This window comes from Neomonachus schauinslandi, chromosome 7, assembly GCF_002201575.2.
Source record: "Neomonachus schauinslandi chromosome 7, ASM220157v2, whole genome shotgun sequence".
In the NCBI taxonomy this organism is placed as follows: domain Eukaryota; kingdom Metazoa; phylum Chordata; class Mammalia; order Carnivora; family Phocidae; genus Neomonachus; species Neomonachus schauinslandi.
Genome location: NC_058409.1, coordinates 90,405,602 through 90,429,447, shown reverse-complemented (window position 1 = coordinate 90,429,447; position 23,846 = coordinate 90,405,602). Strand labels below are relative to the sequence as shown.

The 23,846-nt window shown below is 38.2% G+C and overlaps 1 protein-coding gene across 2 annotated transcripts in view; it reads right to left on the bottom strand.

Moving 5' to 3' along the window:
- Positions 1-23,846, bottom strand: part of FBXW11 (F-box and WD repeat domain containing 11) — a 121,559-nt gene that overhangs the window by 25,839 nt on the left and 71,874 nt on the right. For both annotated transcript variants that reach the window (XM_021701239.1, XM_021701245.1), the window contains exons 2-5: positions 16,632-16,694; positions 13,280-13,505; positions 4,239-4,425; positions 3,084-3,174 (exon numbers count right to left, since the gene is read on the bottom strand). In XM_021701239.1, coding sequence (XP_021556914.1) covers positions 3,084-3,174; positions 4,239-4,425; positions 13,280-13,505; positions 16,632-16,694 — 567 coding nt within the window. The remainder of the gene's footprint in view (positions 1-3,083; positions 3,175-4,238; positions 4,426-13,279; positions 13,506-16,631; positions 16,695-23,846) is intronic.

The window sequence follows — 23,846 nt, the reverse complement described above, 5'->3', positions numbered from 1 at the left end:
CTAGATTCTCTACTTCTTTTTAAAAATTAGCCAATTTCTGTAAGTCACTGTGGAAGGGCAAGGTCATCTGCTCATCAAAGTCAAATCTGGGAATGGACAGATGACAGAAGCCAGTACATGAAATAGAGCTGTCAAAGAAGAGCAAGAAAAAGAAAGAGAAAAAGGTGTTGTGAATTGGCAACTTTGCAAAGCACAAGGTAACCACACAGACTCTGCAGCTGTGTATGGGCAACTGGGCAGGGGGCACAAACATCCACTTAGCATTCAGGGGGTGTAATTTATCTTTTAGCAATGTGCTTAAAACCCTTTTAAAATACTACCTTTCCCATAACTGGAACTAAAATAGGCCAATTAATCTTATCTTAACTCAAACCCTTTTTTTCCAAGGATGCTGAGTACTCACACCACTGGGGAAAGATGAGAAGATCACCTTGCAAAGTCCATAGGCATGCAACAACATACCTTTCTCCTTCACTTCTTGAATTTTCCAACTTTGAAAATGACAAACAACAACACTAAGCCTAAAGCTAGACAGATCTCAGTTAAATTCCCATCTCTTCTCTTAGCCTTAGCTTCCCCTTGTTACAGATGGGGATAATATGTACCTTGTAAGAATTAAATGCAATAATCTATGTAAGTCACCCAACACAGTTCATGGCATACTGCAAAGGCTCAAAAGAGGGTACTGTAATTATTATATTCTGCCATAAGAGTTTCATACCAGCCATATGGTCAAGAGCCAAGCCTGCATTTGTTTGATCCATAGATCACGGACACAACCCTTTACATGTGCATCCACTCTGGACAGAGTAAAACATACTCCCAAAACAGAGGTAAAGAACTCGATTTTGATGAGGTACCAGTGATCCATAATACAGAAAGCTGTATTAAGTGCAGAAGAATATAAGGTTGATCACAGACTCTGTTACTCACTAGCTATGTGTTCTGGGGCAAGCTATTTAACCTTGTTAAGTTTCAGTTTCCTTAACTTTAAATAAGACCATGGCCTACCTTTCAAGGCATTGTTCAGAGTGTTAAATGAAGTGTATTATAAAATGCTTCACAAAGTATCTAGCACAAGTAAACACTCTTATTATATGTGTGATACATTATTTTTTATTATTACTACTATTAGTGAATATACCAAAGTATAAAACATTATCCCTTACACTAAGAGATCTAGCCCACAAAAATCTGGAGGAGACTCTTGTGGCCAACCAGTGGGTTTTCCCAAACCACAGTTTAAGAACCACTGGGTAGACCACCATGATGTAGAGGTTTTGTATCAAATAGGGTTTTCCCCCATAGCTCCATTTCCCTCACATCTGCCTCCTCCACTAACTTTAAAATATTATTTCAGCCTGAGGAAATGGTTATGGTAGGTGGTGTCACATGCTATCATGCTACAGAATACTGAGTTCATACTATCGATTAAAACAGTATTCATGAGGATTAAATAAAATAATCTATGTCACCAAAATCTTCAGCCTGATCAAAGTTCTTCCAGAGTTCCCGTTTATTAATATTGACTTTCAACATTGTCCTTCTCATAACAAAGGACTTGCTAAAATTATTCAAGGAAATTTAGAGATACTCTGTAAAGAATAGTTGAAAAGGGGCGCCTGGGTGGCTCAGATGGTTAAGCGTCTGCCTTCGGCTCAGGTCATGATCCTGGAGTCCCGGGATCGAGTCCCGCATCAGGCTCCCTGCTCCGCGGGGAGTCTGCTTCTCCTTCTGACCCTCCTCCCTCTCCTGCTCTCTGTCTCTCATTCTCTCTCTCTCAAATAAATAAATAAAAATCTTTATAAAAAAAAAAAAGAATAGTTGAAAAAAAAAGCAACAAGTAATACAGGTTCTAATATATATGTACAAGCAATATCTGAGTACAACTATCTCGGAGTAAGAGACAGCCCCTCTCCCCTGAAACACACACACACACATCCCAACTTAAGGTTCAAGTTAACACTGTGTCTCAGCTCCGACACTATAGGAGCAATTTATTCTAAGTTTTGAACTGCCAACGGATCAATTAATTCCTAAACTTTATGATTTGTCAGGCAGAAGTTTTATATATTCAGCCTTCCCTAAAAGATTACTTTACAGCTCATTTTAGGGAGCTGTCTACTCAAGACAAGGATTTGTTTTTTAAATATGATATTCTAGTCACATTGAGATTTACCATTAGCCTAATGATTCCATCAGTTCACATCTGCCTTAAAGGGGGAGGAGGGGACTCCCCAAAAGGCATATGTTTCTCCATTAATGAATTTTGGCACAGTAACTTTTATGTCTATCACCTGGGGGAGAGGATTACTTCACATTTGGGAAACTGAGTATAACTTTATGGGTGATACAGCACTGCCTAGCAAAGGCTAAACTTTTCGCCAAGGAGGAAATACTGAAGTAACCAAGACCTGCCAAGAACACGTGTGAAAGAGTTAATGAGAAATGCCTGTGCCTGTCTTTCCTGGTTCAAGGAAAAGAGCTAAATAATAAAACTGAACTAATTAGAACACATGAATGATATCAAACATCTCCAATGTTTCTCATCAAGTTTACAGAGTTTTACTGGTCTGGTGAAGTTACACTCACATCCAAAATGGTCCAGGAGCATAATATGCTCTATAAAACCCACTTAACTATTGCTTAGAATCATATTTGAGTCATTTTTATGAAAAAAGTTACGGGAAATTTACAGAGGAAACTGAGACTGTGCCTTCTCCAGTTCCCTCGAGATGGCTCAAAATGTAAAACTGCTGACCTGAAAAACTGTGCCTTGGATTCTGGAAAATTTATCAAATCAGAATAAAAAGCTGACTTTGGATTCAGGTTTTAATTAACTGGCAACCTTGCAGACGTATTTCACGTTTTAGAAAAGTTAGATCATTTTTTTACAAACAGGCATTATCTATTCTGAAGAATGGCTGCAGATTATACACTGATTATGACACATTTGCTTCAAGAGTTCAACTTAAAAAAAATTACTAGCTCCATGTTGCTAGATCAAAAAACACTCTAAGGCAACATAAAAAGTTGAGAACAAGACACAAAGAGCCCATAAAACAGATAAATCATAAAGTTACCTCTATATCCTGGATAATCTTTGGGTATAATGACCTATAAAATGAATTGGGAGGGCCATCTGTAGGTCTGTTCTTAAACAGGTACTGATCCCTGGCAAATAAAAACAAACAAATGTTACATTTTTGCACATAAAAGGGTGAATTTTATTTAAACATGGTGCTTACAAAGATTCTGTACCTTTCAACTCAGTTAAAAGCAGGGTTTCTGACCGTTAAATTCACACATTAGACACAAGTGTACTTTAATTTCCAGCTCTGTATCATAATCCTGGCCTTTTATTTTCTGAACACCCAACACCTATTAATATAGCCTTTCATTCTATAATTTAATAAAAAATGTTAATGAAGCTTACTTGGTACACATCAAACTTCTTCCCATGAAGAAAATATAGCCCTAACCCTTACTCACACTGCAACCCATACTTCCATCTGTAACATTCTCTCTGTGCTAAGTGGGCCAGGTTACACAGGTGTACAAGGCTCTAAAGTTGTATATAAGTTAATGGGTTATCTGAAAACTCCTGCCCACTGTGCCTTCCACATCTTCAATCAGAAGCAATGACAAATAGCAAAATGGCATTATTTGACTTTCTTATATTTTCTTTTTTTCTTATCTTTTGGTAATAGTATCATCATTTAAGAATAATGTGAAAGGGGGCGCCTGGGTGGCTCAGATGGTTAAGCATCTGCCTTCGGCTCGGGTCATGATTCCAGAGTCCTGGGATTGAGCCCCAGATCAGGCTCCTGGCTCAGCAGGGAGCCTGGTTCTCCCTCTCCCTCTGCCTCTCCCCCTGCTCATGCTCTCTCTCTCTGTATCTCTGTGTCTCAAATGAATAAATAAAATCTTAAAAAAAAAAAAGAATAATGTGAAAGGAAAACCATAAATACATAGATTTGAAAAGGCAAATCACTCATTCAAACTATATAATACTTCCTAGCGGTTAATCCTTATAAAGGAAATATGCATTGCAAAAGAAATTATTCTAACAGCTTTAACTCCCACCCCACCCCGCCACCACTCCAGACCACTCCTCTTTCCCACCTGTTGAAAATGGGCCAACACATTTGGCAAGTATAACTGCTTATTTAAGCAGTCAAACTGACCCTATGTACCAAGAAACTTTTTTCAAGGCAACAAACAATCCAAGAACTTACCACCCTCTTCTTTCTGAAAGCCCCTTCCATAGAGGGTCAGTGCGCACCATTCGTTCAATCAGCTTCTTCCAAAGCATTCCTTCAGAGATCACTCGCTGCCATTCTTTACATACCAGCTCTGCTGCACACAGAGACCTGGCGTCCAGGTAAGAAAGAATGTTTTCTGCTATGTGGTCTAAGCCTTGCTCTACAAAATAGAAAAGGCAGTGAAGGAATGGGAAGGGAGATGGAAATGTACCAGTCACCATTTCTGTAAAGGGAAGAGGAATAAAGAAATCCTGAAACAGGTAACATACTTGAGTAATATCAAAAGTTCTGCAGATATACAAGTGCATGAGTACATAAACACATACGCTTCTTTTTGGCTCTGAGTTTTTAAGATAAAACAATTGCTGGCAGGGCGTCTGGCTGGCTTGGTCGGTAGTGCATGCAACTCTTGATCTCAGGGCCACTGAGTTCAAGCCCCAGGTTGGCCATAGAGGTTACTTTAAAGAAATATATATACATACCTATGTGTGCATGTATATATGTATGTATATGTATATGTACGTATGTATGTATATACATAAATTTATGGCAACAGTTCCTGCGTGTAAAAGCCGATCCTGGACAGTTTTCTGTCAGATATTATGAAAAAAGACTTGTTTGCATTTTCTTTTACATAACTCTTTTACAAAACCACTACCGGAGAATGATTCCTCAAATTTTACAGATGAGGCACAGAGAGGTAAAGTTCTCAAGGTTTCACAACTATAGAGTAGTAAAGCCTACATTGCAACTCTGATCTCTTGCTCCTAAGTTGGTGTTCTTTCCCCTCTGACCTACCGTCTCTCGTAACACATCATCCTCTTAACACATGACCTATGTGAATCCCTCGGAGCCAAGGAGACAAAAAAGGTGAAACACTGACACAGCTTAAAAAGCTTATGAAAAGTTAAGTGACAATCTAAGAGTTAAAGTCAGGTCTCCTTAGATGTATTTTTGTCAATCATTCTTCATCTCCTTCTTACGGAGGTAAAATCCTCAAAAGCAAGAACCATACATGCCTACAAATTCTTCAACCTTAAGAGGCTTATCCCACGCAATGCAAGGGTCCTCCCAAAGACAACTAAGATTCAGAGTCTGCCTGACACTGCCATGGTGTCAACATAGTCAACATTGTGGCCACCTGCAAACTCCCACCCTGTGGTTCTAGTCAAGCCCTCCATAACTACAAAAAATAAAGCTCACCCCCAGGCCTACTGCGGTGGTGGGAATGCTAAACATACAGGCAGAAAATTTCAATTTCAAGTCTAGGTTCACCATGTAGCAGTTCTTTGACAAGAAATAAATACTGAAATATAACTGGCCCTTGGTCTTTTACTGTTATAAAATGGTAATTACCAGTAACCACTGTCCTTTCTCACACCACCAGTTAAGAATCAAATGAAAGAATTTTATGGAAAGATTTTAAAGACAACAAAGCACCATACAAGATTAATATTTGCTCTCTTTTTCAAGATAAATAGAAGCCATACAGTGGCACTAACTTGGCAGGAAATAGGTAAGTCTTTAAAGTTTCAGAGCTCAGTTTTCTCATCTGTATAAGATGGGGAAATAATCTCTATTTTGAAAGTATCAAAATGAGATGATGCATTAAAATGCTTCACAAACTAATGTTGTCTTCAACTCTGAGAATGACACTTTCTACTGTCGACTCTGGTTTACAAGCCTTTCATATACTAATTGTCCTACTCTGGTCTAGACCTAATACCCAAGCTCTGACCTGATCATGAAGACTACCCTAAAGCCACGATCTTTTCTTGTACATGTCATTATATTACAGTTGGTGCAAAGATTACATCACCTTTATCCAGTAGTCCTATCACAGTAGATTCCTAAATGGCAGTAAGTTAAAATAAATTTCTAAGCCTGTTCCCCAACAATATTTATTTTAAAAAATTCCCCCAGGTCTAAATTTGTATGGCTAATGGAGAGATGAAGGGCAGCTTCATGCAGGAATTTATAGTTATCCTTGCTATAATTCACCTTTGAGACTTGATCTGACCCTTCCATGTCAGCCTCTAGAATTCTGATTCTGTCCTCCAGAAGAGTGGGTATTCCACACCAAAATTCTGCGTGATGGTCAAATGCAGTAAGTCTTTATCCCAAGTTCTTGGCAAACATGTTAAATGGGTCAGAACCAAGGACAGCACCCATGATTCTAGATATTTCTATCCAGGCTTCTGTGGGTCTATTCATGAAATACTCACACATACCAATACTGAGCCACTGGTTCTGTAACCATCTGGATGTACCACTGTTCAGCCTATATCTCTCTATTCAAATGTGTTTGAATATTTGGAGAAACTGCCCCATATAAAGACCCTACTACCTTTACCTTTTACATCATTCTTCTGACCCCACTAATCTGATAACCTTATCCCCCTCCCCTACCCCGAAGTCAGGCAAATTTGGTATGGCTACACTTTGTATTCTCTTGCTGGTGCTTACTACGTAAAGTTGGTATCACATTTTTTGTTTACAAGTTGGCAAGTAGCTGCTTTGTGTCCCTTTTTTTAAACAAATATAACCCAAGTTCATTACAGAAAAATTATAAAATCCATATAAGCAAAAAATTTTTAATCCCTAAATCCTCTCAGAGATAAGGGCTCCTAACATTCCGTATACATCCTCCTAGGCTTACACAACCCTACAGAGTCTTTTTGGCTGCAAATTATTTACCTTTGATAATCCATTTTAAAGGTATGCTAGAGTATAACACCAAATTTATCAGCCAACATCCCCCAAATACACCCACCTCTACTTCTCCAGTTCTTAAAACCAGGAAAAGTGCTCACCGATCATATCCCAGGGTGCTCTCATGCAAGGCTACCAAACACAACTGTACCCAGCAGCTCTGCTTCTTCTCAATGTTCCACAATTCTGAAAATCACAACTACAGGTTCTGTCAATATCCTGGCCCACAATGTCTCTAAGTCTGCTTGTTTGTAGGAGCTTTGGTTTCCTTTTTGTGTATCTCCATGATCATGTGCCCCTTTCTTCCATCTTCATTTAAAATCAGGGAAATCCATGGATAATCACATACAGTCTTACTTGTAGCCCTCCACTGCTAGGACTAACAAATTAACAAGAATTTCAAATTTCAGAATCTCTCAGACCTCTATATTCATATTTTCTCCTAGTGTCTCTAGTCATGGGCTAATAGATTTAGCTCTTCTCTGAATTTTTCTAATTCTGGGTACTTACCTATCTTCTAGTTTCTACACGTCCTATGAGAACACAGTCACCTTTCAAGATCTAGTTTATTTCCATATCATTAACCAAATCCTCCTAATTGGTCATAAACACACCCCTAAACCAATTCCCGTCGTGAGTCCCCTGCTCTCTGAGAGAGGAAATGAATAGGAGACAAGATTGCATCAGATAGTTGCTTTCTCAATGCAGCTTTCTCAATAACTGCAATATCCCCATTGTCTGACTATGAACTGGGAAAGCAGCATCCAAATCTTCCACCTGCTTGGGTGGTCTAGGAGCTGGTTCTCAGAAGCCTGTGTGGTTGTAATTGAGTCACTTAGGGTAAGTGATTTTTAAAACAAATAAACAAAAACAACAGGCAACAAAAACAGATTCCCTGGACATTTTTTCTGGTCTACTGAATCAGAATCTTTAGAGGGTGAGGACCAGGAATCTGTATTTTTAGGAAGTGCCACCAGATAATTCTGAACGGTTGGGAACTACTGCTTTATAGCCATGATACCCTTTTTAGTCCTCTTTGATTTTTTCCCCCTTCAATAGCTCACCATTAGACTATCACTGGGTTTCTGCATAAGGAAATCTCTAACACATATTTCCTCCTCTTTCAAAATGCCATCACTCCAATTCAGTAACATCTCTATGACACCTATGAGATTCACTTTCCTCGGATAATACTTTAAATTCATACCACCATTCTAGGAGGCAGCATGTTTTAGTCTCTTGGTAAATGCACTGGCTGTAGAGTCAGATAACCTGGGTTGAAGCACATCAGTTTTCCCTTTTGGATCTCAGTTTTCCATAAAATAGGAATGATATTAAATGGTTGAAGTGGATGATCTGATATAATCTGCACAATAACCCTCTGAGACAGCTACTCTCAATATGCTCATTTTATGAACTACTTAGCCTTGTTAGGAAAATTAACAGGAAGAGGTTATTAAGGAGCCCGATACAGAACTGGTACTTGCTAAGTGTCAGTCTCTGTTCTTCCCTCATACCCAAATCCCCTTAGCTGGTATCATTGGTCAAAGAAGCTAAGCAATGTTGCTCTTCTTTGTTATTTTCTGCAGAGAAAATGTTGCACTCTAGCAAAGTGCTAAGCCCACTCACATTCCCTTCAATGTTTAGGATATCGGAATCCCACAACCTCTATCTGAACACCTTAGAATAGCTATCCCCCGAGGCCATGCAGACCATTTAACTTCCTTGTTTCAAGCCTATTCAGGACAAAGAAGTTACTGAGTAAGGTGGTCCATTTGCTCCGGCTAAAAAGCGCTTTGAGGTGTTAAAACTAAGTATTTCTTGGGGCACCTGGATGGCTCAGTCGTTAAGCGTCTGCCTTCGGCTCAGGTCATGATCCCAGAGTCCTGGGATCAAGCCCCACATCGGGCTCCCTGCTTGGCGGGAAGCCTGCTTCTCCCTCTCCCACTCCCCCTGTTTGTGTTCCTGCTCTCACTATCTCTCTGTCAAATAAATAAATAAAATCTTAAAAAAAACTAAGCATTTCTTAAGTACCAATATCTGGCTCTCACTGACTCTATCCTGCTGAGACTCCCCATCTCCCATCACCACCCCCCCTTCCCAAGGCAACAAGAGGACACATTATGGTTTCAGAAAACGAGGCCAGAATACGGCATACACAATGCTGAGGACGTGCTTCTGTTGCTAATTATAGGCACCAGATGAAGGTCTGGAAAAATTTCAATAAATTAAAACAATTAAAAGGCACAAATTTCAAAGCTCAACATGTAAATAACACTATACCAAAATGAAACTCAACTGTAAAATGTCAGTTCAATGCCCTTGACTACAGCCAGTTTTAACACAGCTGCTTAGATCATACAATTATAGTACCTTTTATTATTTTAGAAACACATTTCGAAAAGCAGCTGCAAAGAAACTCCCTTCCCCACCCACTCCTGCTGTCCCTTCCTAGTCACAGATCTAGTTGTAAAATCTGAAGTTACAAACCTTTTGAAAGAAAAAAACAATACAACTGCTGACAGCAACAGGACGTCAATGGATGTCTTTAGGAATATACTGACCTAAAGATTCAGACAGAACTGAAGTGAAATGACACTCAGGTCACAAAGTCCAACATGTTGTTGTACCAACAGAGTGGTGCAAACGCCTACCTATATGATGTCAAGATGAATCAATTCAGAAATTAGCGGGTGAATAATTAAAACTTCCTGGCAACAAATCTTATTAACCTCCGGAGAAGCAGGTGTTTCCTGCCTCTCCGGGCTTTTTTTTCTTTCTTTCTTTTTTTTTTTTTAAGCTACCATCCTCAGAATACCCACCAGATGTCAGGCATATTACATACATTGTTCTTAATCTTCACAATATCCCATGAAGTATTATTATTATTCCCACACAAAAAAGGAAACCGAGGCTCCAAAAAGTGGGCTCATAGAACTATTAAGTGCAGGGGCTGGGATTCAAATTTAGGGGCTGTGTAAATCCAACACCCAAGCTCTTTCCACTCTGTCATGCTGGTCTTTGGCCCTGCATCCAGCCTAAAAAGCCTTAGCTACGCTCTGGTTCTTCCATGTCTCCCAAGACCTTTGATCTAGTCTGTCACATTTACAGTCCATAATGGTTTATCATCCTTACTTGGGGATAAGACAAATGAATAAACCATGGCCAGGAAGCTAAGTGTTTCAAAATTCTTAATTGCTTAGATACCTCACCAAAAGGATCTCCAATGCTTATCATCCTCTTTGAAGTACAATCTGCCTCTACTTCAAATGGTATAAATTTTCCCTTTAACAACAGCTCTCACAAACCACAAACTTAGCCTGCAGAAATTGACATTGCAGACTAAACATTTACCATGATTTTTAGAAAAGCATATCATAATTATCACTTTTTCCACTGAACCAAAAGGAGCCAGAGACCACAAACATTTTCCATTTTCCCTATACTGACAGGTATGATATTCACAGTAAGCATTTAAAAGTGAGAACTATAGACAATTTTTATAGAATTAATGGTTTCTACAATCAAAAGACGTCTTAAGTTGACAATTTCAACAGAGTAAAACTTCAAACTCAAGATCGTCTACAGTAAAAAGTTAAACACCAAACTAGAATAGTGATTAGGAAGTTGCTCCACCCATTATTAAATTTAAGTATGAACATGCACATGGACCTGTTTCTTCCCTAATACTCTTAAGGCAGGGTCTTTGTTAAGGAACTAACGCCAATTTTAATCCAAGTCTACTAGACACGAACACAATCAACTAGGCCAGCTTGTCCCCAGCTATTAGATTCATACGTATGATATACACTGACATATGTATATATGTTCAGATCAAATCCTTTTAAAACAAATAGCATTTTAACAAAAATATTTCCATGTCCCAGCCAATGGTCCATTCATTTCATGTAATATTCAATACCACAAAATTCCACTTTAACAGAGATATGGACAATGCCTTAAAATTCGTTGTAATGAAAACTGAATTGTATGCAATTATACTAACCATATTTATATACATAACACATGTTCATCTGTTCTGTCTCTTCTCCAAGACCGTACACTCCCCAAGAGAAGGGGTTGCCTCTGAACTACATTCTGCAAATCAAGAGAACTTCAACAGTGCCACCTCGTGGATATTCTGTAAATATAAGGTGAGTTTCTTGGCACTCTAAAATGTTTGAGAAGCAAATTACAGGCAAAAATAAAATAAAACCAAAACAGTAGAAAGCAAACAAAAAAACAACAGATTTGCCTGAGCAAAATGAAGCCATAACTTCACTTAGTTAAAAGCACTTATGAGGAACCATTACAATCATCCACTTTATAAAAATTGCCCTATCTTTTTCTTGATGTGAGATGCAACCTGAGTCCACAGAAAGACTTGGGTGCCAGGGGTTCTGAGTTCTGGCACTGCACAAACCAGAGATGCTGCACCAAAGGCTCACTCACCGTACTTAAACCCACCTATAATTCCCTCTCCCCGACCTCTTCGCCCTCCCTCCCTCTCATACAATTAAAACCATATCTGTTTCTCTCTCTCTCTCTCGTAAGTAAAAGTAATTATTACTGAACTGGGTTGTAAACATGTATTCTATACTTAGGGTCAATTTAAGGAATTTTCCAGAGTAATCCTAACTATAATGATTTTAGCCTTTGCACTAACTTTTGAACCAGCCCCCACCATCACCCACATAATCAACACAATAACCAAGATGTATGATCTTTGTCATTTCATGCAATTTCTCTGATCGCTGGCTTCCCAGTCTATACAATGAAAAAGAGGATTAAGGATGGCTAAGATGCCTCTTAGCAATTAAATACTATACAATTCTAAAAAGAGAGGGTTCTTATTTTCTTTTCTAGAAATACTAATGAATGAAATAGGGCAAACAATACTACATTTAAGCATAAAAACAACAGGAGAGTAAAAATTTTCTAAGCTAACTCTCAAATATCCTTAAACACTCCCCATTGTACGAACACATTTTGGAAGAAAGATTAGAAATTCGAAGCTGCCCAAAGACCTGAGCCCCGGTCCTATCTGCTATGGAAATCCTTAGAATATGGAATCCTGATGCACTGTAAATCACAGACAGGCTAAAAGAGGAGATTCTCTTTGAAGAGCTGTCCCGAAGCTCTGATAGGTTAGGGCTGGTGGCAATGGCACTGTTTCATCCCTGGCCAGTTGTAGGTCTACCCTGGCATGGCAGTTGTAACCTCTAGACTACACTGACCGTATTAAAAGAAAACATTCTGGCTACCATTCATTCTCTTCAGAAGTGAAATCTATCTTACCTAGTCAAATTTATATTTAAAATTAAAAGAATAAGAGGAAGAGGAAGAGGAGGAGTGATAGAGAGAGAGAAAAGAGAGAATTAATGAGTGATCAAAAATCAAAGGGGGATAGAATAGGGAGGGCACAGAGGATTTTTAGAGCACTGAAACCATTCTATAGGATACTATAACGATACATACATGTCATTATATATTTGCCAATGTACAACACCAAGAGTGAACCCTAACGTAAAGTATGGACTTTCGGTGATAATGATGTATCAATGCAGGCCTATGTGTTATATAACAAATGAGCCACTCTGGATGGGATGGTGATGGGGAGTGGGGTGAAGATATGGAAAATATGGGAATTCTCTATATATTCTATTTTACTATAAACCTAAAACTATTCTAAAAAATAGTCTTTTTTTTTTTTAATCAAAGTAAACTTAACCAGAGGAGTATGTGGGTGTGAGGGAGATAGGGAAAGAGAGAGCGGGAGAGAGAGAGATAATGAGGGAGAAGATGCAGAAATAAATTTCAAAAAATGTAATAAAGACATGCCATCAGTTTTTCCAATATATTTTTGCCATTCCCTATCCTAAATGTCACTTCAGGTACAAAGGAACATCCTAAACTTTGGGACACTTCTTAAAACACCAACACTGTAGGAAAAATTGTCTCATATTTTTAAAAATTACTTATAAAGGCAAAATACAGATTATATATAGACTACATCAAAACTATCAACATAGCATTAACTCATTAAATTAAATGAAACAATAATATGACCAAAGACCAACACCATTAATCGCAGAAACGGCCTACATTTCCTATATAGATGCTACATTATAACTCCTTTTCAAGTGCCATATATTAAAATACAATATGGGTTCCAAAGAAACTCACACTGTAGTCACACTGTACTCACTCATGCATTTCACAAATATCTACTCAGCTCCACCTAGGCCCTTGGGCTGGACATTCTTCCACTGGTCAGCTTTTTAAAAGACAAGTACAGTTACCTGGTAAAGCAGTAATAAAGTCCCGCTGCAACATGGGCTTCAGGTAAGAGTTAATATGTCCATGCTGATAATGACACATTCGTGAAATAAGGTGTTCCACAAATTCCACTTGATCTGATTCAGACCACTGGTCAAAATATTTAATACACAAGTCTTTTTCTTTTTGATAGTTTCCTTCTGATGGCCTCTTTCTGGAGACGATCACAGATGATGTTCCATTACTTATCTATTTTAGAAAAATAAAGAAAAAATTAATTAGTTTGATAAGGAAAAGAAATCTAATTAGAATTTCATTGGAAACATTTTTTCACCCTGTGCATTTAATCTTAAAATGCCAGTTATACCTTAAAGTCAAACTCATTCCTTCATTAACTCATTCATGAAGTAATTTAAAATGTCTTCAGGGCCTGTGTTCTCAAATTAGTCTCTAAAGTAAGTGTCAAATTTACAGCTATTTATAAAGCTAAATGGCATCTCAAGTCATCATTCTCCAAAGCTTATTCTAAAACCATGGGGCTATTAGATAACCATCTTAGAGAACTTGCTCAACTTGGCCAAGTAGCAATGATTGTTTTACTTCCCCAAAGACCAAAGTCAATGCTATATTCCTCTATGCCAATGGTTCTCAGACCTGTGTGCATCACAGTAACAAGAGGGCTTCCTAACTCACAGATTGCCCGGCTCCACCACAGATGTCCTCATTCTATTGGTCTGGAATGCAGCCTGAGAATTTGCATTGCTAACAAGTTCCCAGGTGGTACTGACCCTGCTGGTCCACAGAACACACTTTGAAAACCACTGGTCTATCTAATGAAGAAACCTGAAGGCAATTCAATCTAAAAACTGAACCCATCTCCAAATTGTATCCAGGGTTACTAGACTGCTGGCAAAAAAGTTTAGACTTTCACTCCCTTTTTTTGATCACCTATTCCTAAAGTCACCCAAGTTAAACCACACATTCCTGAAATGATCCTTATCCTATAGAGTTGGCCTATGATATCCCACAGACTCCTATACTAACTGTGCATTTCTCATCAAATCTACATAGTCCTTGCACAAAACCAGTATATTGTTCTACAAATGAAAACTACATACACCGCATGTGACAAGAGCAACAGAAAAAAAAAAAAAAAAACAGGAATGCCTAGACTGAAGCCACAACTGTCACTGATGCTATAAGGCTCAATAACATCCCTGTTTAAAAACAAAATTACCTCCATGCTTTTATCAAACATTTGCCAAGCTATCTGCCCATCATTCCTTTGATAGCCCCTTCATGTGTAATACCAAAAAGACTAGCATAGAAGAGAATTTTGATAACTGAAGAGTTATATTACAAACATGCATTAATTCCATTAGGAGCTTATCTCAGAAGTTCCACACAGAAAGAACCAACAGCTTTGTTATCACTATGTCCCCTAAATTAGAATGGACTGAATCCATCCCATAAATATCCATAGAAGTCTGGCTTTCCTTATTAAAATCTTATATATCATACCTGCCTGAAGCAAGTTTTATGTCCACATTTAGAGGTATAGTCAGAAGGCTTTCGGCTCCCACCCCATTTATCTTACCACCTCCTTCTCTAGGAATGTTTTTTCCCTTGTCATTTGGGTGAGGAAAAGCTCAACAATATGGAGTACCATTTTTTTCCCCTTGTCATTTGGGTGAAGGAGAGCTCACTGACACTGGGTACCACCAGAGGGCAGCATTGAACAGAAATTTTTGATGCTGCTTATAGTAAGACCTCTAACAGACCTTAAAAATCAACATTCAAAAGTCAGAAAAAAATGAAAATTCTTCACTGTGATGAATATCTGCTGGCATAAGGAGCATCTTTGCTACTTTGCTACTTTTAAGTATAAGGGTGTTCACCATAATGTTATAACAGAAAAATTAGATATAACTGCCCAACTACAGGCAACTGGCTAAAGCAAATAATAATGCATCTACATAGAGTACTATAATGGAGCCATTAAAATTAGGTTTATAAAGTAAGATTTTAATAACAAGAAAACATGTTTATGAAATCATGTTAAGGAAGAAAAGGCAAGATGCACAATTTTATACAGCATTATAATTATAGTTATTTGTGTGAAGGGGAACACACAAGACAGAGTAAAGGATATGTACAAAAATGCTAAATGTGCCTACTCTTGAGAAAAAGAGCTGTATGTTTTCCTTCCTCTTTTTTTTCTATATTTTGTTCATTATAACTTGTCAAAATAATTGCTTTTGTAACAGGTTAAATATGATGGTAACAACTTGCATTTGTGTACTGCTTTATAATTTACAAAATACTTTCATATCCATTATCTCATTTGATAAGCAAAAGGGTTATTATTTCATCTAAAACAGAAGGGTTCCTAACCACCCAGCTTCCCTACAGCACTGGCATATGAATAACTAGTTGACTGAAAGCAGAACTTATGAAAGAAAAACCAAAAGCCAAAGTGTTAAGAGCCACTGTGAATTGAAAAATCCATAGTAAATGAAGAGACTCCTATTGGAAAATAACAAATGTGAAGGAGGAACAGAAGTCAGTCTGCACACAGTTCCCCCAAATAGTAGCAAATGCACAATTCTACAGCACATTTTCCATTTCTATTTCTAACCACCTGCTGGGACCAGAAGCATCTTCCTGGCATTGTTTTGCTTTGTTTCATTTCCACCTTAAATTTGTTGGGCATACTTTATTCTTACTAACTAATCTACTCCTTTTGTTTCAAATAAAATGAACCCAGAGAATATTTTAACATTATTTAAGATTTGTTTTGCTTTTAATAGTGTCTTTATGAAGGGAAAAGTTATTTGTACCATAATGGTTGATGAAAGGATCAAATCATGAAACTTTACATACCACTGTCCACACTCCCCCACTGGCAAAACAAACAAACAAAAAACAAAACAGAAAAACCCTGGGGGATAGAGAGGGAAACAGGCAGACTAAAACAGAGCCAGAGGAGAAGGAAACAGAGTTTAAAAGGAAAGAGCAAACTAACAAATGGGGGAGAAGGGTGAGGGTAGCAAGACTAAGTCACCAATGCACACAATGGTATGGCATGGTACTATTCTGGTGACAAAGGACACCACCTTTGGCTTGGCCCGTGGCAATAAACTGAGTATTTTAGGCTACAGACACTTCAGAATCTCTGTAGTAACCCCCAAATTCTTTACTATTCATAATGACACTTCCCTAAGGAACAGAAGATAAATTAGGGTGAATTCTGAAACTAGCAAAAATGCACAAAGGAAAATGCTTGGCTCTTGTTTTTATTGAGGACATGAGCTGAGGGAGCATCTTATCTATAGTAAGTCAACTGCTATCTTATCTGTGCGTCGTCATTCCTACCTGCCAAAGAGTATTTTTCTTTGGGGACTCATCTTCATTTTGATCCTCCATAACTGAAGTGTTCTAAGGGGGGAAAAACAGGTTATTTGAATTATGCCGAGTTTTACAAATCCTAAATAACTACAACAAAATATAATTTTGAAATCCCAAACTAGAATGTATCGACACAAACCCAAGAACTATTTGGCTTGTGACTAACACGTGCCATTTTGGGTCAAGAGGGTTGTGCTCATCTTTCATAAATCAATACAGTTAGTGGCTGGACAAAAGTAAGCATAAAGTCTTTATTTATGAAGGTTGGGCATGCTTAGAAAACAGCTAAATTATGGGACTGGGACTGAGGCTCTACCTCAGTCATCACTGTTACTCTTTCACTTGTGGCAAGAAGCCCAGAGACCCACTAAGTTCTTGATGATTGCTCAAAGCATTTAACTAGAATGTCTGCTATTCAGGAATCCATCCCAACCATCATTCAGCAAGTAGGACTGACAAAGCTCTGGAAGCCCTCTCTGCTTTTCTCCTTCCTCCCTTGATAACCTTGTTTTTCTGGACGGGCTTTATAATCTCCCTTAGCAAGCATGGTGGGTACCCCAACTTTTTCCCTGAAGAGGAGGATGCTGGTAGCCAGTAACAATCTGGCTTGCCTTGGGAATGCATTAGCTTTTGATTTTTGTGTTTACTGCACAAAGAGGCACTGTGTAATCTTTCTGGTGACCTAGTCGCTCAATAGATGCCCATTAACTGGAGATTATACATGATTGGATTTTCCCTTTTGAAGCTCCTACCTAATGGCTAAATGGAAACTTAATGAGAAGGGAAAGTGGGAGAGTTGTGCTCTGAAAGGAATGACAATTTAAGTCCCTCTAAGATTCCTTCCCAAACCTAAAATTCTAACATTAGGGTATAAAATTTATAACATTCCGTAGCAATATTCAAAAGGATCCTACAGATCTGTTTAAGTTATGAATGTTTACAAGATTCTGTTTATTGCCTTTGGGGATAAGCCTATCTCTCAAAATTTCCCTATTTTTCCTTTATTTTCCTCAAGTCTTCAAACCCATACAGTATTCTCAATCTGTTTGAAAAACCCAATGTGGGTAATGACAGAAGAAATACCACTGAACACTAGGGCACTGTAGGTCACATTGCTGGCTCTGATGAGGGATACAGTATGATGTAGTACAAGAGTCAAAGGCCTTGAAACCAGAGAGACGTTGGAATGCCAATCTGGTCACTCATCAGTGCGTGTGTGTGTGTGTTCGATCTTTGGACAAATACAAACCATATAAAAGTGTTGTGGGGATTCAGACTCCCTAGCACACTGCTTGGTGTGTAACTGGTATTCAAAAAAATCTGTTTATGTCCTGTTTTGAAGATGCTACTTTCCCCCAAGTGCTATCTTCTCATACTTTTCTAACCTCAGACTTTGAGAGAATAGCTCCAGATGGCTGCGTATAGAGAAAATCCACTGGCTCCCTCACTAAAATCTTGTAAGCCCCACAGCGCCAAGGTCTGCAATGGGGGAGAGGGGCAAAAGGGCCAGGCTTCCTGTATGAGAAAGCCAAGAGCTAGAGAGGAAGGCAATGTGTCCAAGGGGCCAAAACAGGTCTAGAGTGAAGAGAGATAAATGATCCTGAATGGGAAGAAGAAGATGGAGTATAGAAAAACAAAAGTAGTATTTTTCCATGTAATTTTCCTTTTACTGCTATCTAGAAGGACTTGGGATTAATAAAGTTGGCAGGGGAGTGAATAAAGGGGGAACAGTGACTCGGTACATCATCTTCTGGGTCTGACTGGTAGTTGCAAAGCCATCTTTGCAAGGTCACAATGTCCTCGGTTCTAAGAGAGTGAGAAGAAGAAAGTATGGCTGGAAACATGAAAAGTTAAGTATATAAAGTAGAGGAAAGATGGGAGGTCCCTGCCCCCATCTTCAGGCACCCCAGGAAATGTATGAGGGATGCATAAATGTAGTGTTTTAAACTAAAAACTTTTGTTATACAGGAGGAGTCTGAACCCACCAGAGCTATTCTGACCTAAGCTACCTAAATAGCTTCCTCACTCAGGGAGGAAATAAAAGTCAGAAGTCCCCACAGACTACACAAGAAACAACCTTCTTTACAGTTTAATTCTTCCTTTCATTCATTCCAAAACAGAGAAATGGTGTTTGTTTATATAGCTGAGAAAGAAACAACCCCTCTGATAAAAATAGCAACTATTCTCTTAAGGCCTGATAAAAGTGAATAAAGATATACAATTTAATAAAAATATATTTAATAAAGCCCTGGGGTGGCTAGAATAGCTCCCCCATCACACATATCTTTTCAACTTCTCTCATAAAGCCCTCAGGAGAAGATGCCAAAGGGACAATGCTGCTCTCAAGCTACACTGATCAAAGGAGCATTTCCAAGGAGTATTCCAGGTGACACAAGAGATGCTCAGAGCGAAAAGGGTCCCAGAGTCTAATTAAGTTTGACAAATGCTGTATGCTCCTGTGCATGCTCTCTCCTCCCAACCTCACCCCCTTTTTTCCCTCTCCCTCTCTCTCTCTCTCTCACACACACACAGTCACAAAATATCTCATTAAGATACTAAAGGCTCTGTAATGTCCTATAATTAAATCATGTTAAATTAGTTTAATCCAGCTTTCCCAAGTTTGTTGGACATGGACATCCCCCTTTTATATCTCTTAGTAATAGTTCAGCACATACTGGCAAACACTGGACTAGGACACTAGCATGGCATAATCCCTTCCTCCTCCCACTTTACTGGGCAAATATTTCTGAGAGATCAAGGAAATACCCACTTTTGCTAAGTATAATATATTCCTCTCCTATTCCCCATCTTTGTCAGCCTACAACATGGGACTGTGAGGATAAGGAGGGATGGCATGAATAGAAAATTCTCTTTTATAAGAGCCAAAATTTTTCTTAATCACTTTGACTTTTACTCCTTAAATATTAAAATAGACACAAGGTCGCAGGTTCAAGGGTGAGGTAAGAAAGAACAATGAGTCTGCCAGAAGAAAAGAAAGGTGTTTTCCTACCTCCATACTCTCAGATGAAACTTTATGAGTTAAGCCAATCTGAAGGCCGAAACCCTCATTAAGTCTTCAACACTTCTGGGAAAGGAAAGTTCTTTGAAATACAAACCTGACTTATTCACTTCCTACCCTTCTCATCACCATCACTTTCTTCCTACATCTACCAAGCAGCATTACATGTAAATAAAAATGCAGACCTTCCTATTCTGATACTACTTCCAATGAAAGACACAATCTAGGAAGAAGCAGCTAGACTTGAAGGCTTATCAACTTGAGGACTATTGACATTTTGGGTCAGATAATTCTGTGTTTTGGGGGACCTGTCATGTGCACTATAGGACGGTTCACAGCATCGCTGGCCTCTATGTGCTGGATGCCAGAGGCAAGGGGGGAAGGTACCAGCAGCAATACTTGAGAGCCACTGCTCTAAGGGGGTGGCCTATTTGGGAAGCTGTACTTAATGAATTGCCATTTAAGGCCTGGCCTTTCTTTCTCTTCAGGCGTCTTTCCTTTGGCCCCTGTGACAGTACGTGATTTCTTCAGATGGAGTCTGATATCACCATCACCAAGTAATTCATGGAATATGTAGATATCTAAGTTCTGGTGTAAGATCCACTTGCCATTAAATTCATACTGGGGAAAATCTGAATCCGGAGTTCTTTGCTAGAGATGGCTTGGGGGTGTGGATAAGGGCTACGAATACCTTTAAGTCATATACAAAAGTTAGTGTATATACACGCCTATGTCTCTGCATTAAAAAGACCGCAATGGCAAAATGATGTGGTCTATGTAGTAGCACCAGCCTAAGTAAGGAAACTGCACTGATACCATCACAACAGACTCCATCCCAATATGTGGTATTTCAGAACTACCAAATACTACAAGAATCCAATGCCTGTTCCTTCTCTTATAAAGCCTTCAAAAGATGCCAGAGGGAAAACGCTGCTCTCAAGCTATACTGTTCAGAGAATCATTTCCCACGAGTATCACTGCTGAGAGCTTATTGTACCCACACAAAGACTCACCTCATACAGTAAGTAAGACTGGGAAAGATGATGGAGAATAGGAGAGGAATATATTGTGTTTATCAAAGTGGTCACCTCCAGGTGATATCTCGATGCTCAGACAAAAAAAAAAAAGGGCCCCAGGGTCTAATAAAGTTTGACAAATGCCATATGCTACAAAAGCACCTGGCACTCTCCCTCCCCACCCCCGAAGTTAAAACACACTTCATTAAGATACTGAAGGCTCAGAAATGTCTCATAATTGACAGCCGGTTAAGATAATTTAACCTAGCTTTCCCAAGTTTGTTGGACAGGGACACCTCCCTTTTATAATAATACCTAATTTTAACAATAGCTCAGCACATACTGGCAAACACCAGACTAAGGCAATCCACAGGCAATGCATAGCCTAAGTCCTTCCTCCTCCCACTTCACTGGACCAATGCTTCTGGGAGACAAAGGAAATGACCACTTTGGTAAACACAATATATTCCTCTCCTATTCCCCATCATCTTTCCCAGACTACTTACTATATGAGGTGAGTCTGTGTATAGGTACAGTAAGCTCTAAGCAGTGATTTATCTTTGCCAGTAGGTGCCACCAACAGAATATATTTCACTTGGAAAATTCTCTACTTGAAGAGTTATATAAGAGGAATAAATTTCCTACTTTAAAAAAGCTGCAAACTCTGCATTATGAGTTTCATGATGAGAAATGCTTATAACAATGTAAGATATTCGGGGCGCCTGGGTGGCTCAGATGGTTAAGCGTCTGCCTTTGGCTCAGGTCATGATCCCTGGGTCCTGGGATCGAGCCCCACATCGTGCTGCCTGCTTGGCGGGGAACCTGCTTCTCCCTCTCCCTCTACTGTTCCCCCTGCTTGTGCTCTCTCGCTCTATCAAATAAATAAAATCTTAAAAAACAAAAAGTAAGATTTTCATACAAAAAGAATCTTTACTCTTGACACGAAGCAAAAAAAGAAAAAAAAAAAAAAAAAAAAAAAACCCAAAAAAAAAAAAGAAAAAAACGGGAAACCATTTTCTCTTGTGTTTTAATTTTTGGGGATTTACGGCATTAAGAATGACAGGTATGTAACGTAAAATGCTGCTAGTTAACTTTATTGGGTCTCTAACCTAGGCATGTTTCATTCACTGTCTTTTAATTTTCAGAAAAAAATATGAATGTATATACTGCAATTTTACAGAAAAAAACTGAGGAACAGAGAATTAAGTGATAAAGAGTCACACAGTAAATGAGAGATGCAGGACTCAGATCTAGGTCTGTTCTACTCAGAAATCAATGTACTTTCCATACAGAAAAACACATCTCAGGTGTTTTCCAACTGCTGGTTGTAGCCTATGAAATTAATTTAATGGGCTGCAACCAGCAAATTTTAATAAAATGAAATTGAATCTGGGCATTCCCCTGCCCACAATGGTAAGCATAACAAAAATCACAAAGGGTAAATAAAAGGAATGAGCAAAAACAGAACAGGAAAATTCAAATTAAAGGAAAGCAAAAGTCTTTATTGCACAAGGAGAACAATATTCAAGTCTGATCACTGAGTGACAAGGAGTTTTTAAAATCTCTAAAAGCCATAATTTATGAAGAGGTTAATGTGAACTCTTAATACTGAATATAAAATTCCACAAAATACATCAAGGAAAAAAGTTACAATTTTTTTTTAAATTTTAAAACACCTTTTTGTCTTTGACAGATCAAGTAGACCAAATAAAAAAACAAAAGACTTGACTTTCCATGGGACATTAAAAAAAAAAAAAAAAAAACCCTGATAGAGCATCCTGGGCCACAGACGAAATCTGAAATACAGTTAGAAATCAGGAAAAGATTATTGTATATTTAAGATCAGGCCAAGCAGAAATATGGAAGTCTAGTTTACCAGTCACTATATATCATAAATTCCAAAGATAAACAGAACAATGACTGGCACAAACAAACCAAACACCTTTGTGTTGTTACGGTTAATTCCACCCAGGCCCCTAATGTAGCCTAAAATGCTTCCCCCTTAAACCTAAATCTTACCAACACATTGCTGGGAAATGAGATCACTGAAGAGGCAGAAACATTCATTTGGAAAAAGACGCGACAAGCTTGTCCAAAAAAGCAGTCCCTTCTCTCCTACTATTCTTACAACTCAGAAGGAAGAGAGCCACAAATACAGCTATGCATAGATGACTTTTTAAAACAACAACTCCAGCCACCATTAAACACAGCTCAATCAAAAGCCTTCTTGTCCCTCCACACAAATATCAAAACATAGGAACAAACCAGTTGTTTTCTTTCCATAATATAATTAAAATAAAAATTAATTAAAAATGTAAATTCACTGGGAGTTTGAAATCACTGCTACATGATTTCTATATATAGTAGAAAGTTTTGTTTCAGTTTATCTAACCTGCAAGTTCCATTCAAATGTCTAGCTAGGTACAGTATCATACTGAAGTATCTGGAAAAATGAATATAGGGTAAAATTTTTCTTCCCTTCTTCACCACCAATTATTTTTTAAAAGAGGAGAATGCTTATATTAGATACTAAAAATATTTCTAAGCTACAATAATTAAAGCAGTGTAGTGCTTTTAATTGGCAAAGCCAAGATCAATGAAACAAAATAGGAAGTCCAGAAACCGATTCACTTATACTTACAAATTTGTATACGATAAAGTTAGAGCTTTGAACTGGTGAGAAAGGGATAATTAAAAAAAAAGTATTTAAAATAAAAACTAAAATGCTACCTCATATTACATTCCAATATATACTATGGATAAAAAGAATCAAGTGTGAAAAACTGTAACCATAAAACTACTAAAAGCAAGCACACAGGAGTTTTTAAAAATTTATGGAAGAGGGGAAAGGCTGTCTAAACATGATACCAAACATAGAAATAAATGTAGATTTGATTAGATTAAAAAATTCAAACTCATGAATGTTCACAATCAATACAGGAAACAAATACACTGGGGGAATATTATAATGTATGATAAATAACTTACTATATAAAGATTTCTCTTTTTTTTAAAGATTTTATTCATTTATTTGACAGAGAAAGAGCACGAGCAGGGGGAGCAGCAGAGGCAGAGGGAGGATGCGGGACTTGATCCCAAGACTTTGGGATCATGACGTAGGCCGAAGGCAGATGCTTAACCAACTGA